Source organism: Orcinus orca, chromosome 17, assembly GCF_937001465.1.
Source record: "Orcinus orca chromosome 17, mOrcOrc1.1, whole genome shotgun sequence".
NCBI lineage: Eukaryota > Metazoa > Chordata > Mammalia > Artiodactyla > Delphinidae > Orcinus > Orcinus orca.
This window is the reverse complement of record NC_064575.1, coordinates 11,732,196-11,748,836: the sequence shown is the minus strand read 5'-3', so window position 1 is coordinate 11,748,836 and position 16,641 is coordinate 11,732,196. Positions and strand designations below refer to the sequence as shown.

Genomic DNA, 16,641 nt, shown 5'->3' with positions numbered 1-16,641 from the left:
GCTCCACCCAACAACAACAGAAAATACAAGGTTTTCAACTGCACGTGGAACATTCACCAAGTTAGCTCATACTTGGGGCCATACGACAGATCTTAATACATTTGAAAGGATTGGAATCATATAACAAATATTCTCTCTCCACAATGGAATCCAACCAGAAATCAAACGGAAAGCAATCTGGAACGTCTCCATACAATGAAATACTGCTCAGGAATAAAAAGAAATGAGCCACTGATACATGCAACCGCACGGATGACTCAAGAGCGTTATGCAGAGTGAAGAACGCCAGTCACAGGAGTCTATGTATCAGATGTTTCACTTATACAGTCTCCTAGAACTGGCAAAACTATAATGACAAGCAAAACAGCAGCTGGGATGCAGGAAGGAGATCAACCGCAAAGGCACGTGAGGGAACTTCTTGGAGTGACGGAAATACTCTACAGCTTTACTGTGATAGTGGCTACACGATGCTACGTACTTGTCAAAACGTATTGACCCGTACACTTAGAATAGGTACATTTAAAAATTCACATCATCTGTCATCTCTTCATTCATCTACTATTCCGTGACTACCTTTACTGTGTACCTTCTAAGTCTCTGCTCTACTGGGCAATGAGGCCTAAGTACCTTTAGGTGGACTTAGACATGGACTTTGTGGAGTTTATGCATCTCAAGGGGTAATCACGGCTGTGTAAACATTCAGCTAAGTGAGTGCCTAGGAGGAGATTTGGAAACAGTTTGGGAATTAGGGGTTTATGTAAGAGCTTCAAGGCAAGAAATACATTTTGAGAAATGCAATGGGCTATCTATTTCACTGAAAATCTATTATTATTATTGTCGCCCAGAATGATTTGTGTCAGGCCTAAGTCCATAACCCGCCCAATGAAAACATCCTGAAACATTTATAAAATTCTCAGTACTAGATTTTTCACTCTCTAATGTTGTGTAAATAGATGAATCCTTTCATCGAGTAGTTGCTTCCTTTTCCTCATGAGAAAACTAAGGCTCAAAGAAATTAAATGTCCAGAGTCAGATGCAGAAGGAACAGGACAGGAACCTAAGTCCTGTCTCTTGATTTCATTGATCTTTCCTGACCCCCAAGCCTTAGCAGAGTTTCTATCCAACTTGTTTGTCTATTTTCAGACCTGAAGAATGGAATGTGGAAGGTGGATATTCTATCCTTGCAACTACAAATAGCTACGATATGGTGAAGGCTTTTAGGGTCTCTGACAACTACAGCTTCGTGCTCTGGTGAACTAGATAAGCTGTGGTTCTTTACAGAGGTAGACGTGGCAGAGATTTTAATGTCAACAACCCCATCTCCAAAGCAACTGGCTTTCTGCAGGGATGTGTGTGTGTGTGTGTGTGTGTGTGTGTGTGTGTGTGTGTGTGTGTGGTGGAAGTGGGGCTGGGGTCCTCCGACCTTGAGGCAGCTGCCAAGTTAATCTACCAAATAGGGAGACATTTCTCTGGAAATCCCTGTTCCCTGTACAGCTCTCATCAAATGGTTTGCATAAATTCTTCCAACCAAAGCCACTAAGCCTCACTGGGAAGGGAGGAAGGGGAACACGGAGGGGCTTTCAATTGTTGCTGCTCCCACTTCTGGAAAAATCTAATGGCCACACATATGCCCAACAAAATACCCAGTTATCCATGAGGGTGGGCGTAGTCCCTGTGTTAACACTTGGGTGTGATTTGCATGTAAGTAGGTAGGAAGAGAAGGGCAGCAGAGGAAGCAGGTTGGACAAGGAAATCACCCAGGAGATGGGGCTCACAGAGACTGCTTTCCAAGGGCAGCCGACCTCATCACAGTGTGCTTCCCATCTTATTATTGCCCTGTCTTCTGAGGTTGACTAGGGCGTGGTGCAATTTTTAAAAAAATAAATTTTAAAATTAATACATGAAGTAGATCAAACTCTCTTTGCATTGACTGAGCATACAGCAGCCCTGGTCTAGAAGGGTGGGAACTTAGAGGGCCATTTTGCAGCTAAAGACCAGTTCATGGGATTTCCCTGGTGGTCCAGTGGTTAAGACTCCACACTTCCACTGCAGGGGGCACGGGTTCGATTCCTAGTCTCCTGACTGGGGGAACTAAGATCTCACACACCTTGCAGTGCGGCCAAAAAAAAACAACAACCAAAAACAGTTCATGTATATGGGCTTTGCACAGTGTGATATAGGGCTGAATCCAAACCTTGTTGAGAAATTAGTTTTTCTTTGAGAATGAAGGTGGGGAAGGCAACATGTACCTCTTCTCAAACAAAAAGCAGGATCCCGGTTCACTACCAGTGCAGAGTCAACGTCTGTTTTTTTGCCATGGCCAATTTCTGACGCATAATCTGCCTACGTAATTAGGTGAAGAGAGAAGGTATGTGATAAAGTAGAGTTAACACAGCATCAGAAATCACAGGCAGCAAAAGCAAGGGCAGGCTGTGCGAATGGCCATGAGGAAAGCACCTGGAAACATTTGCCTTCTTAAAAGGTGTGCAGTTCCACGGATGGGGCTGAAGTGAGTTTACAGATCCGCCAGACCCTTAGATGCTTCTGAAATTCTAAGGCAACCTTGTTTCCTGACAGGGGACCGTATGGTTAAGAGAGGTAAGGCTACCAGTGAATCAAGAACTTTTGTGTCACATCCTACATGTTCACAGAAAGACTAATGACGAAGTGTGAAGTTCTAACAAGCTAACACTGCGTTGGACAAATATTAATCTAGTGAGCTGGGCTCTGAGGTAGTGAAGGTGAATCAAACCTGCGAAACCTTCACAGAGGTGGGGAATTTGACCTCTGTCCATCTGTCCATACCCTCTTTGAGGCAGGGATCAAAGAGTGGTCCTGCATCATGAATAGGTTTCCTTCGCTACGTGAAAGGCCCTTTCTCAAACACCAGGAATGACACAAGCAAGGTTCTTTGAAATAAGAAGGTCAGTTCACCCTATCCACCCCGCCCCACCTCCCTCAGCCTCATGACAGGCATGTGAATGACACAGCATCCATGACATGGGCTCAGTGGATGGCAGACAAGAAGCGTGACTCTCCCCCTGCAGCCTCAGAGAAGCATTACACAGATATGTGGCGACAAAGCCCCAAACCTGAATTCTCAGAATGTCAACTGAACTCTTCAGACAATTATTCAGATCCAGTTATTCAGGATATTCCAATGATGCATGGAGTTTGCTCTCTCCCCATTTGCCCCACTGAGTCCATGGCCAATACTTCCTCCCCTGCTTTTCACCACAAATAATGACAGGAGGAGGAGTTACACATCTGAGCGTACGATAAGGACACTCAGAACATTCTAGGGTACGCAGGTTTCTGGCTGACTATTAGACACTGGGGCGGGTCCTACTCACACACAGTTATAGACATGACAGGGACCCATGGAGAGCCGACTGCCATTGCTGAGCAGACAGCTAATGAGGCAGAAAGGAGCTATGATTGGAGCTTCCAGAGGAGTCAATGTCAACCAGGGAAAAGTCAGCAAGCCAGAAATAGCTGAGTCGTTTCGGCACTAGTCACCCCGAATCACTTCTGAGCTACAGGCACGGGAGCTGGGTCTCGGGTCCAGCAAGGTCATTTACTCAAAAGCACATGGGGTTTGAATCTTTAAATACGATTCATTAAAGCTGATAATTTTCAAAAGGCTGCGAAAGGAGAAGGATGTCAGTCCCTAAGCAAACCTTCTAACAGTAAAATCAAGAAAAGCCTTGACCATGAGAACGTGTATCAAAAATAATGTGCTGTTTGCTGGCTTTATGACTCTTCTTTGGTTCTGATTCTTTACGGCCAGTAGATGAACGTTGGCCTCTGGCTCCTTATGCACTCAGATCTCACCTGGCTGAAATGTCCCTGATGTTGCTGTCCCCGTGGCACCCTTCTCTCAGGGCTCCCCTCTCCCAGGAGAGACACTGTAGAGTCGGAGGGTTCAGAAAGAACTAGAAGTCGCCTGGCCCACCTGCCCATCAATGCAGTTACCTGGCCACCTCCTGGGCACCTGTCTGGTGAGGCAGAGGAAATGCTGCTACATAATCGATGGAAACCCTGCGTATTCCTGAATCAGGCCTTTGCTGGTCCTCGATCTACCTGGAGAGCAGTGAGTCCTCACAGCATTACGGACATCTTTTGAAACTGGCCTCCCCTAATGGCTATTCTGGAGGGTCCCCTCCCACTGGATTACTGAATAATTGCCCACGGAGTCTCTGTTCTGAGTCGGGATCCCCCTCCATGCAGGATTAGATGATGGAGTGACTCTCCTCAGGGAGGTGCCTCAGGGCCACGAGTGCTGTCTAAGAACTTGGTTCTTTCTAGGTGGCTGAGCCTCAGAGTCGGGGAGAAATCCATCCCTGGGCCTACGGAAGAGGAACACGTATGGAAGAGCTACACGAGAGGTTAGTCAAGGGAAAAGAAAATATTTCCTACCCATTAGAGTAAAAATCAAGCACTGAATCTGACGCCAGATGTAGCGAAGTACAAGAAAAGCCAAGAGTGCTAGGCAGGTTGCTAACTCCTGCGAGAGAACAAGAAGACAGCTTCACTGAGATTATCACAAATAATATTTTTCAACATCATTTAGATAGATTTTTCATTTTCATTTGGGGCGTTCTCCTGTTTCGGGTTATTATCGTATTACTGTTTTCAGAAAACAGCTCCTCCTGACTCAACTTCCACTAAATATGTAAGGAATCCCATAAACTTTCTAGAAATAAAGTTCCCATCAATTTTCTAGAAAAGTTTCTATTCCATTTTTTTAAACCTAAAAACAACCACAAAAGGTTTCCTTACACCAAACGTTTAGTTTTGTCATTTTTCATCTGTGAAAATAAATACATGGCACAAAAGCATGTTCATCTGTGAATTTTCCAAAAATCATTTCCAATTGTTACCTCATGGAAATCGAGGTTCACTGGAGCAGATAGTCAAGAGACTAATTTTATGATTTCTGAAAAAAAAAGCTATTTGTTGTTCGTAATCACCTGATGACCCAGGAGCACAGAACGCGAGCATATTTCTCTGCCAGCCCCGTGTCTGGGCAACACTCACACGCACACGTCACGTAAGAATACTCATGGGTATGGAGTAACCATGAACATTCTTCTGTGTGAAGAAACTGTGCAAGATTTCTTCTATGGAATCTTTGAGCCATGCAAACATCTAACCCAGCGTTAGGGAGAAGACGTGGACTTCAAACTTGCATTATAAAAAGAAAACAAGAGGTATTTAATGACCCTTTAAAAAATTCCAAAGGAAGAAAACCTGTGCTTTTCTTCTCCCAGGAGCACATGCTTAGGAAGCCCCAGTTTAATTAAGCCAACACTAACTTTGCCCAGCTGTCACTGGCACACTCCCAGAACCCGTGAATCAGGTTATTTTTTCCAGAGTGGACACAGAACTCAATTGAAACGTGTTCCTTGGGGGTTGTTGGGAACGACACAAAAGCAGGTGATTAGTCTTTGGAAGCTCAAGGAGGATGCAGAAAAGGCCGAGCAAGGTCAGGTGGCCTTTGCAGAGGGGAGCTAGGGACCCCAGCCAGTCACTGCAGACGAGCCACTTTCACCTGCAGGCCTAAGGGCCGGGCTCGCTTGCATCCCTCCCCTGGGAAGCCAGGTGTGAGGTCGCCACGCAGGAGCAGAGTGAAGTCAAATTTGTGTTTCTTGTGTTTCATGTAAGGCTTAGAGAAACAAGCCAACACGCGGCGGGGGGAGCCGGGGATGAGTTGTTTCTGTTTTTCCCAAGGCCCTGGGTTCTCTCTGCCCCTTTGGAAGCCCTTCCTTCTTGCTGTCATCCCGGCTGGACCCCGGGGCGGCACGGGGGGGAGCATTCAGACACCAGAGCATCGACACTAACCTGAGAAGTAGCCGCAGGTGAGCTAGTTTCCTTACCACTCACTGCTGCCCTCTCACTGGCTGCGGCTTCTGCCCCTTCTGCCTTCCGCACATTCGGATCCTCAGAACCTGAAGGCCCTACGTGCCCCAGACCTTCGCTCCCTGGGGTGGAAGGTGGGTTTGTGGTGGTTTTCCGCGTTTGGCCTTTATACCAACTAGGGTAAAACAAGGGATCCGCAGTGTCCGTTGCTGCAGGGACTGGAGTTTCAGACTCTGTGGTCTGCTGAGAGCCAGTGGGTACAACCTCCCCCTTCATAGGACAGATACATTCAAAAGTAAAAAAAAAAAAAAAGAAGAAGAAGAAGAAAAAAAAAGGCAGTTGATTTTAGTTCCCTTGCGGTTTGAAAACTCATAGGTCTCTGCGCAGTGCCCGATCTAGTGCAGGTTTCAGCTCACCCCACCCTCCGCAAGCACTAAAGGCAAGAATGCAGCTAGCGGCCCTCTGTCTCGGCATCTGCACGTGCCCCCTCTTCTTTTCTGGGCTTGTCTTTCAATATAGTTGGTGGCCTGGGCAGGCAGAGAGCAGAAGCCTGAAACAAAGGTTGCTGATAGAATATCAGATATGGGAGAAAGGGCAAATTATTGACAGGCATTCATTTATTTTTATGTTATATGTGGGCCCCCAAAACCTCTTTTCTAAAACCAAAAATTGATCAAACCCAACTCTCATTTAGTTACCATACCACTTTCGATTTCCGTGCAATTGGTATACCCAGAATTTCAAGATTCTAGGAACTATAAATAGTATTTTAGCCCAGTTTCCTATGGAGACAGAGAGCATAGGATATAATTCCATCTCTGAGTTCCCTCTCTGAGGTTTTACTGCTATAGATAATTCCGATCCACTTTGAAACCAGGACTTGTTTTTCTTTTTAATGCATCTTCATTGTCTACAAACTCAACAGGTTGGGATCTGTCTGCTAAAGGTGTCATGCAGTCAGTACAGAGGCTTGAACACCAAACAGTGACATCTTAGAAACATAACGTCAGTCAATCAAGTACAGTATCTGGGATGAGCTAATTTCCTAAGAAATTTTTAAAAACAATTCTGTCAACACATAATCTCATCAAATGACAAATACACAGAAAACTAAGCTTCATCTATTTGCTCATGGAACAAAAGCTATAGTTCTGTTTCAGGGTAAGCAACAGGGACATAAACTAGCACGGGTTCTCTGTTTAGTTCCTTTATTACCTACAGAAAATTCAAAGTTCCGAAAGTATAACCATTTTTATTTCTCAACCTATATCCTACATCTGTACTCAATCCTCATGATATCAGCTCTCTGTGAACTACCATGTTACACGCACACACACAATTTCCAAAGAGTGCCTCAGCTTTGAGGGTGTCATTGGTGAGAAAATCATGTGAAACTAAGTCTTGCCAACCAGTTATAACCACAGAGAACCTGCTGAATCACCTAGAGCACTTTCTCCCTGACACTGCGACTGCCCTGAAATCTTTTGTCTTCCACATACTAGTGTCTGGCATAGAGTTTCCTTTCCTTGAGGTAGAATAAATTGTTCAGGCTGTTCAGCAAGGAAGCACGCATGCGTGGCCTGTAAGAAGGAGCTCAGGAACGGTTACCTGTGTCACCGGGGCATCCGCGGCGGGTGGCAGGGCTGGGGGAGGCTCTGGGGCAGCCTGGAGCTCTGAGGTGGGCGGACGGGACTCCAGACCTTTCTCTGGGGTTTCATCTCCTCCTGATGACTCTGTTCGAACATTTTCCGCCTCTTCCACTTCTACTACCTCTTCTCCCTCTCCCTCCCCTTCTTCTCCTCCTTCTTCATCTTCATCTTCTGGTAAGGCAATGCATTTTCATATCGTTATGATTACCACTGCGGCCACGAAAAACACTACTGACCACTATTTATAGCTCAGATTAAGGTCAGGGCTGGGGAAATCCTGTCCATCAGACATTTAACTGTAGCCCGAGTACGCCACGGGCGGGGGCGGGGGCGGGGGCTCGCGCTTCTAATTAAATGTGGACAAATGTGAGAAAGGTTCCAATCATCACCATCCTCCTTGTTCCCCTCGCCAGTACAGAGCCCTGTCCTCACCACCGTGCACCATCCACCTGACCCCCGGAGGCTGTCCCCATTTTTATCATGCTCTGTCACATTCGCAAGCTCCCGGAGGGCTGGGACTGTCACTTATTTATCTCTGTCAAATTAAATGGAAACACAACTCTCTTCCCTATGTCAGAAAACACCGGCCCTGTTTAATTTATCACATTTTTTGTTCAGTGAATGCTGACTTTTGCCACAGTTAACGCCACGACTCTTTTCTTAACCAACTGATCTTAGTATTTCCTCAGGCGATATTAATGAGAGACGATATTAAGGATTTTTTTTAAAAGATTCATCCTGAAGATTTGCTTCTAAAGTTCTATCTGTGGGCACTGATACAAGTTTGTGGCATTATAGTGGTCGAGCCAAGGAATCTCATCATCTAAATGGGCTCCTCTTTTCAACTCTTTCATCAGGATCAATTTCCAAGCGTGGCATTTCTAGGCCAAATGATAGGGATGTGTTTAGAACTCATTGAGTGCATCTGATCACATAGCCTCAGTTTTATTTCCAGGTGTGACTTACTCTGTGACCCATTGCTTTTCTTGCCCTCTAGAGTTTAACTGAAAGTGCTACAATGTCTAATCCAAGTGTCTACTATGTTTTATTTATATCTCATCCTTAACCTTGCACCTGATGACACTTCACATTATTATCATTATGGCTCGCACCTTGTGTAGGGTTGAAGTTGAGATATTACCATCACCATCGATTATTAAATATTTGACAACCCAGAGTTAAATACCTAATGCCAGAATTATAATAAGCACTGTGATATGCAAAGCTAAATAAACACCGTCAACAAACTATATGATTCTGTCATGAAATCGAGCTTCACGCTGGATTATGATCCTTGTAAAGTTGTCGACGTCCATTGAGGAGATGATCCTGAATCCCCCTTTCCTCCCACTGAACCCATGTGACGCTTTCACACACCTGCAATTTTGGCCAAATGGTCACAAGAATAACAAACCTCTGTAAAAATCAATTTCGCGTATTACTTTTTCTTCTCTACTGAGGTTGACTGCAAAGTGGTTCATGTTCTCATAACCATGTTCTATTTTCTCCATCTGAAATGCCTTCGATGCTTCAGAAATTCTGCAACAAAGACAAGTTGCCACTTTCTGTCACTGTGTAAAGTTTGATAGCCTTGGGTAAAAATGAAAAGTATACTTTTTTTCATGAAATGAAAACTACTTACTTTTGTAACAGGGTTTTGGCATTCTGTGGAAGCAAACGAAAGACAAGCCTACTTAAATTCATTTCATCAAAGACGGTGTTGAGATTTAATTCTTTCCTTTGCTGACTCTGAACATCTCATAGCTTAGTTTCTAAGTGCTGTAAAGAACTGCTGTTTTATACCAGAACCCTTTCATATTTAAGCAATGCCATGGTCCCTTAAATATATGCTTATGAAATAGTTTAAACAGATGGAGATATAAGCACATATATTTTGGTTGAGAAGATAGATCAAAATGAGATGTACAGAAAATAGCGAACATGTGATGACAGCTTTTCAGGATCATCTCCCCACCGTCTTGGTTTGCTTCCTCAGGGGCCAAAGGGGTACTTACCTGCAGAAACACTGCCATTTCCGGCTCGTCCATGAACTGTATTCCTGACTCAACCAACTTTGACACGTTCTCCAAATGGTCAGAGTACTTTTTGATGAGAGCACGGACATGTTCCAGCTTCTCCTCTTGGGTTCGGGTGATGACTTGGGTCATTTCGTTCTTCCTCTCCTCCAAGATGCCATACAGGTAATCAAACTTCTCACAAAGTTCCTGTTTCTGTTTTCTGCAGCATTCCTGTTAGTTGGGTTAGCTAATGTTAGAAAGTGTTCAAAAGAGTGTCTATCTGGAGAAATCACCTGGACATTTCGGGAGAAAAGAAAATTTACTTGCGTAGGATATTTTTTCTTTTCCCTTAGCCTGTCCCTTAGGTATACATACCCACTGTGCTGATGTGTTGAAAATCCCATTTTTATCATATTTGATACTTAGACCATCCCAAATCAATCAAATTGGCTAAATAGATGGATGATTTTTTGTTTTTTGGGCCGCATCACATGGTTTGTGGGATCTTAGTTCCCCAACCAGGGATTGAACCCCGGCCACGGCAGTGAAAGCGCCGAGTCCTAACCACTGAACCACCGGGGAATTCCCTGGATGATTTTTCAGTCTTCTGTTCTTTACAAGTGGAGAATTTCACAGAAATTAGGACAGATTTGGTTTTAAATTATATATTTTCTTTGGAATGAGTATATGTGTGTATTTGGAAAAAACCATGGTACTTCCTGATTAGTACCCTTCAGACTCTCTCTGCTCCATCTACATTGCTGTTGTCCTAGTTTCAGTCCTGGAGCTGAAGGATGTCGATTCTGGAGCTCCCCAATGGCCTCTGTATCTGGGGTTCCCTCCTTCAAGTCAGCTCACACACTGTAGCCAAATTCGTTTTCCTGGCGTACAGTGCTTCTTCTTTACTATGACTCCCCACTGCTCAAAGAATCACATTTAACTTCATAACTAGCTTTCAAGCCTGTCCATGACCTGTTTCCACCTTTCCTTCATAATATTCTACTATCCTCCATCACATATCCTGTGTCCGGCAAAAAATGAACCACTCGCTTTCTTTGCTCGTGCTCTCCCCTCCGTTTAGAATGTTTTTCCCCAATTCACAGTTGCAAACTCTAAGCAATCTTAAAAGACACTGTTGACATACCGCTTCTTCCATAAAGAATCTCTATGACTGAATGCATCTTTTAATCCTCTGAAATCCTATAATGGTTACTATGTATGGCATATACCTGTAGCCACCAGGTCCTCTATGTATCCAGTACTGTCCAGGAGAGGGAAATACTGGATCTAGTCTTTGATTCCTGGAGAGAAGGTTTGCATGTGAGGTCAGGCTTCTGCACTTGCATTGTGTGGCTGAAGCATCTCCCATTCCTTCCAGCTCCCTTTACTCTGAATCCATGTTTAAGCCCTAATTAACTTTACAGTTGGCCTTGTCATTGGCCTTTTGGTTTTCCAAGTTCCAGTAAGCTTGGTGTGTGTGTGTGTGTGTAGGCCAATTTCCTTGGACCCGACCATCTCTGGGTCCAAGACCTTTACAACTTAGAGCAGGTTTTGAGCCATAATGATCCAACCTAGGTCTCCTGCCTGGTAGGGGCTTCTTGTGAATCCAGCCATTTATCTCTGACATCTCCGACCTGTTTGTTTGTTTGTTTGTTTTTTGTGGTACGCGGGCCTCTCACTGCTGTGGCCTCTCCCGTTGCGGAGCACAGGCTCCGGACGCGCAGGCCCAGCGGCCATGGCTCACGGGCCCAGCCGCTCCGCGGCATGCGGGATCTTCCCGGATCAGGGCATGAACCCGCGTTCCCTGCATCGGCAGGTGGACTCTCAACCACTGCGCCTCCAGGGAAGCCCTGACATCTCTGACCTTTGTATGACCCTTATTACATGTTTTTTCATTTTAGTAAACATTGGTGTCTTTGATGTCATGTGTCACTTTCTTCCTTTCTTAAATATCTAAACTATGGTCTCCTTGAGGATAGAATCTGGGTCTGCCTAGGACACATACCACTTTGGCTAGTAGATGGTCAGTAAATCTCCATTGAATAGATTTTTTTTAATGATGTTTTATCTTCCCACAATTTATCTACTATTCTCAGAGTAAGCAGGGGAGGATGACCCAAACCAAATTGTTGATTATGAAGATACTCCTCAAATGTGCAAGAAATACATCCCTCACCCTATTGCCTCCTTTGGACGCAGTCAATTCTCATCACAGTTTCCAACCAATTATAATTATAATGCACAAAGGAGAGCCAATGGTTCAAATTATTTTATTAGTGAATAATAGCTATTGCTGTCATCCACCCATCCTTTCATTCATTTAACAAACAGTTCTTAAGTGGGACATTTGTGTCAACCACTATCCAGGGCTCTGGTGATCCAACAATGAATTAAACATAGTTCTTGTTCTCAAGGAGCTCACAGTTTACTTAATGGGAAAGACTATGGGCCAGTAGTAATAGTAATACGACCTAGTAGCCTGAAAAATCAAACTATGTTAGAGATTCATACCAGGTTTTACAGAAGCATAGAGGTGGGGCCTTAATCAACCCTCTGTGTGGGCGGGGACCATTTGAGGGGAGCAGGGAGGGGTTGCCTCAGAAAACACTTCTTAGAGGAAGTGGTGCCCGAGTTTGGCCATAAAGGATGAGTAAGAGCAGAGGAAGTACAGGGAGGTGATGAAAATGCTTGTGGTCTCGGCAGTTGTCAAAGTAATAGGACAAGGGCCCACGCAGCATGTCCAGACATGGAAATTGCTGGACTTGCCAAATTTCCATCCATTTTTTAGCCATTTAGCTTGAGATTTGGACCATTATGAGGCCTAGGAACTGTAGCCTGTTAGTATCTTCCCAATCAAAACTTCTTCCATTGTAGTACTTACTGTTCTAAGCTTACAGGCAACCATGTGCCCACCGCATTTCTCAAATATGCCTTTGATGTCCAGAAACTCTGCTGTTTTCTGTGATCATACACTGGTTTCTAGCTTATTTTTCTAAAACAAATTGTGCACTTGAAACATTTATAATGAATACTATATTAAGATGTATTATTGGTAGAATATCTTTGTTTCATAAAAGTTTTCTTCTATATGATTTAATATGTGTGACCATTCAAGCCTATGAAAGCCAATGATTTGCAGTGAGAGCGATGTGAAGTCAAGTGTCACAGCTAGTGTATTCTCTTAAGTCAAATAAAAATTAGATCACTTATTTCAGCCATCTAAAATTTACTTAGTGGTTTAAACAGGAAAACTACTTTATTCTTATATTATTTTGAATTCCAAGTATTATTTTATTTCTACTCTTTTTTAATGATTTGTACTATATTGAAGTTTAATAAAATTACTGTCCTTTTAATAGCAACTGTCATTTGCTTATACTTTACAGTGTAGGAAATACTACCCCATGCGTAGTATATGCTTAATTATTATTACATGACTACATGGTGTGTAAAGCACTTATAATATTACCTGGCACATAGTAGGTACTATGTCAGTGTTTGTTAAATTTAGATTCAATTTTCCTTAATTTGAGCCATTCAACTGTAGAATTTTCAAGCTGCACGGACTACCAGAAGTAACCTCCAAACTAACCATTTCACCTGTGTGGAGACTGAAACTCGGCAGCGTTAAGTCACTTTCTCAAGCCATTTACTGTTGGTGCCTGGTATAGAGCCAAGGTCTCTGAACTCCTGGGTCGTTGCCACTCCCACCACACAGTTGTGATATACTCTAAAGTAACTTGGAAAAAAAAATGTGTGACCTGCTTATGTACTGAATATATACCTTTTAACAAATCTACCATGCTGAAAGTAGGCTTTTAAAGGCAAGAATCCTCAAATTGTTTCAGAAATATATTCATTATAATTCTTTCAGCAAAATTCACTAAGTGCTTACTGTGTATCAGGCATTATAAGATCTCAGAGCTGGCCATACTTTCCCAGTGTTCAGGGGGATGGTAGAAAAATGATCGTATTTTCTAATTTCTAACAGAAAAAAACACTTGTGTTTTTTCTCTTGCTGAACTTGCCTTTAATATAATTCTATGCAAAATATGTAAGAGTTGGACAACTCTGTTTCTAAAAGAGGAAAAATGCATGCTCCTTTTCTGGAATTATGAAATTGGTACTTTGGTACTTTCAAACTTTTAGAAATTCACTTAAGATGTTCAGGTTAACCTAATGTCAGATTAGAATGAAAAAATAGAAATACTCCATGAAATTGAAATTCTTCTATTTTTCACGCATACTCTTTGAGGTAGAAGCAATACACAAGATACTAACATGGTCACCCTTCAATCTTTCTAGGCTAGGAGACCTTCAGAATTGCGGTGAAAGTCAGTGAATTTCAAACAGCTCAGTTTATCAACTTGTCCTCTGAGGTAATTAGGGAACAGGTGTATATGCTATAAGAAAAAAACAAAAACAAAAAAACACACTCTCAGAGGCCAACTTGCTACTGACAGTGACTGATTACTCTGATATCAGTACCTACTGTGCCTTTGTAAGTGTGGACCTGAAATGCTTTTAACAGAGTCTTTCTAGCAACATAAAAATGGAATGGAAAAAACGTGGACCTCTGCATCATCAAAACCTCTTCAGAGAGTACACTTTAAAGGATGATTGTTGCCTGCAAAAGCATGATAGCAACCATGTTTATCTCTTCTGCACAAAAACTTCCTCACCTCAAAGATTTCTCCTTGCTTTTATCATACCTTTCATTTATTTGAGTAAAAAGGCATGTATCTTTAAGCCCAGTTCCAGGCTGTGTACCTCCCCCCATTTCTCTGTATACTAATTGAATCAACATCTATACATTCTGAACTTTCAAGTTTATTTTTTCAAACATTGTCCATTTTATTCCTTTTGATGCCTGTAGTTCCTATGTCCCCTCTATGTGGGACATGGTGTTGGATGTGTGTGTGTGTGTATGTGCACACGTGTTTCTGCATGAGTGTGTTTAGCAATTGAAGTAACTTCCATCATAAATGCAGTCGTGTTGGCCTCCAACTATACTGTGATGCAGAGCCTCTGACTGCAACATGACCTTCCTCCTGGGGCTGCCAAGACAGTTATGTTTATATTTATTTATGTAGAAGAACAAATTAAACTTGTCTGTAATACTTTAATGGAAATAAAATCCATCCCATCTCTAGGGAGAACCCAGTATGGAGGCAATATACCAAAAAGGGGTGATTTTATAAAAGGAAGACTAGTTTGCCCACATTGAAATGGTAAAATGATGACAGGTAGAATATTTGTTTCTAACCAATGCCATAATATCTGGATGAAAAGAAAAACATTGAGTAGTCATTTGGTTGTTTCCTTAGAAGTGAGTAGATAACCTTCAATATTTACCTTAAAAACATTGTTTAGATGTTGCCTTTATAGAAATGTTAAAATTGACAGATTCTAATTTTTAGCCATCCTTATATTTTAGTGGCAATAAGAAAAAATAAGATACATGACTGCAAAGAGAAGTTTTCATGGAAAAAAATCAGCAATAGATGATCATATACTAAAGAGTAGATAGCCTGCCAAGCAAAGCACCGTTATGAGGTTTTATCATTAGATTTTCAGTGGTTCACCCTTTCCCCAGGCACTTATTACTCTTTGAAAACAATCTTGTTATTTGTTTGCCTTATTGTCTAACTCCTCTACTGGAATAAAACCTTCTTAAGGGAAGGAACATTTTCTGTTTATCTCATCTTTATCTATTTCCCAGCATTACATGTGCAGAATATGGCATATTCTGCATATATGTTTGAACGATTGGATGAATGAATGATATATGAATTGTATTTAGGAATAGTCAGCCCTCACTCACAAGTTCCTACTTTGTTCTGTTCCCAAGATATAGGTATTTAAGTGGATACTCCAAACCTCTTCTTCTTTCAACACTCAAAAGAAAACAGCAAAAAATAGCTAGGCAACTTCAGGGAAGACATTTAACTCAGGACAGTTTTTTTTTTAATGTGTACAAGAAGGGATGGGATTGGATGATTGCTAAGGTCCCTTCCCACTCTCCAGTTTCAAGGCTCTACAACTTCAGGTAAATGTGGAGTTATTTGGAGCCTTTAGACTATAAAGTGCCTGTTTATATATGTAAAATGCCTTTTTCCACCCATGGCAAGTTTCAGAGTGGTCATCACAGCACTGAGATGTGAATTACACATCCTAGCCCAGCAATGTCAGTCCCAGGTTTGGAATGTGCCAAGGCCACCACAGGAAACCTAAGACAATTGTGACCACTGCTCTTACCATGTAAGGAGCATAGCTCTGTGACCAAAATAGAGCTGAAGATAAGCTCTGAGTCCCATCACTTGTCAGTGAGCAACTGTGGCTCTACTCGGCCCATTCATATCTACACCACATTCCTCAACTTTTGAGACACCCTTGTTCAAAACAGCAGCTCTGGGTCTGGAAGGGCCCACTCAGCTTCATTTGACATATGGTACTTCAAAATTCCCTTCATTAAACCAAACAGGGTTTCCTTCCCTTTCCCCTCAACACCCCTCCCCCCCCCCCAAAATCAGACAGTAGATTAATAATATTAAAGAAAGAACTATATTAAGGTAGGAAGATTCTCCTGAGGAATTCAAGTCCAGCCCTTCATTGGTAAAGCCCAATTCCAATCACGAGCACATGACAGAAGCCCCATGAGCGCAGACTAGGGTGAGAACCCAGGTCTCTGACAGGCTGCCCTAGAAAAGGGGCAGACAAATTAGAAAAATATCATCCCTCAAGGCACACAGACTGGAGTTCAGCCCCTCCCCCATCCACTCAGTGTCTCTGTGCAGGGCTTAGTGGAAGAACTCTATTCAATGGCCATGGGTCTCAGGACTCCCAAACTTATGCTCTTTTCCACCAAGTTGCATTACCACCCACTTCGTGTTAGAAGAATAACTGTGTTATAACTTATGGCATTTCAATTCTTATTCCTGGGTTTCTTGGTATTAGGGGTTCTCTGGACTAGTCCAGATCATTTAGAATATCCTTGAGAAATCCTCTGAAGGCTGAGGGTCAGGTGAGCCTGCGCTGACTTGAGCCCCATGGTGCAGCGAAAGCATGAGACCAGACCAAGGCAAGCCGAGCAGCTGTTTCATTCACTCCCG

The 16,641-nt window shown here is 42.8% G+C and overlaps 2 protein-coding genes across 4 annotated transcripts in view; one reads left to right on the top strand and one right to left on the bottom strand.

Annotated features, from left to right (window-relative positions):
• LOC125961652 (ATP-dependent RNA helicase DDX3X-like) overlaps positions 1-16,641 on the top strand; it is a 491,072-nt gene that overhangs the window by 308,131 nt on the left and 166,300 nt on the right. The window lies entirely within an intron of this gene.
• TRIM55 (tripartite motif containing 55) overlaps positions 1-16,641 on the bottom strand; it is a 42,589-nt gene that overhangs the window by 11,717 nt on the left and 14,231 nt on the right. The window contains exons 5-10 of one of the 3 annotated variants that reach the window (XM_049700445.1): positions 9,527-9,760; positions 9,154-9,176; positions 8,926-9,050; positions 7,471-7,682; positions 5,845-6,132; positions 4,420-4,507 (exon numbers count right to left, since the gene is read on the bottom strand). In XM_049700445.1, the coding sequence (XP_049556402.1) occupies positions 4,420-4,507; positions 5,845-6,132; positions 7,471-7,682; positions 8,926-9,050; positions 9,154-9,176; positions 9,527-9,760 (970 nt within the window). The remainder of the gene's footprint in view (positions 1-4,419; positions 4,508-5,844; positions 6,133-7,470; positions 7,683-8,925; positions 9,051-9,153; positions 9,177-9,526; positions 9,761-16,641) is intronic. The other 2 variants (XM_004274965.3, XM_012534887.3) reach the window with 2 other exon arrangements.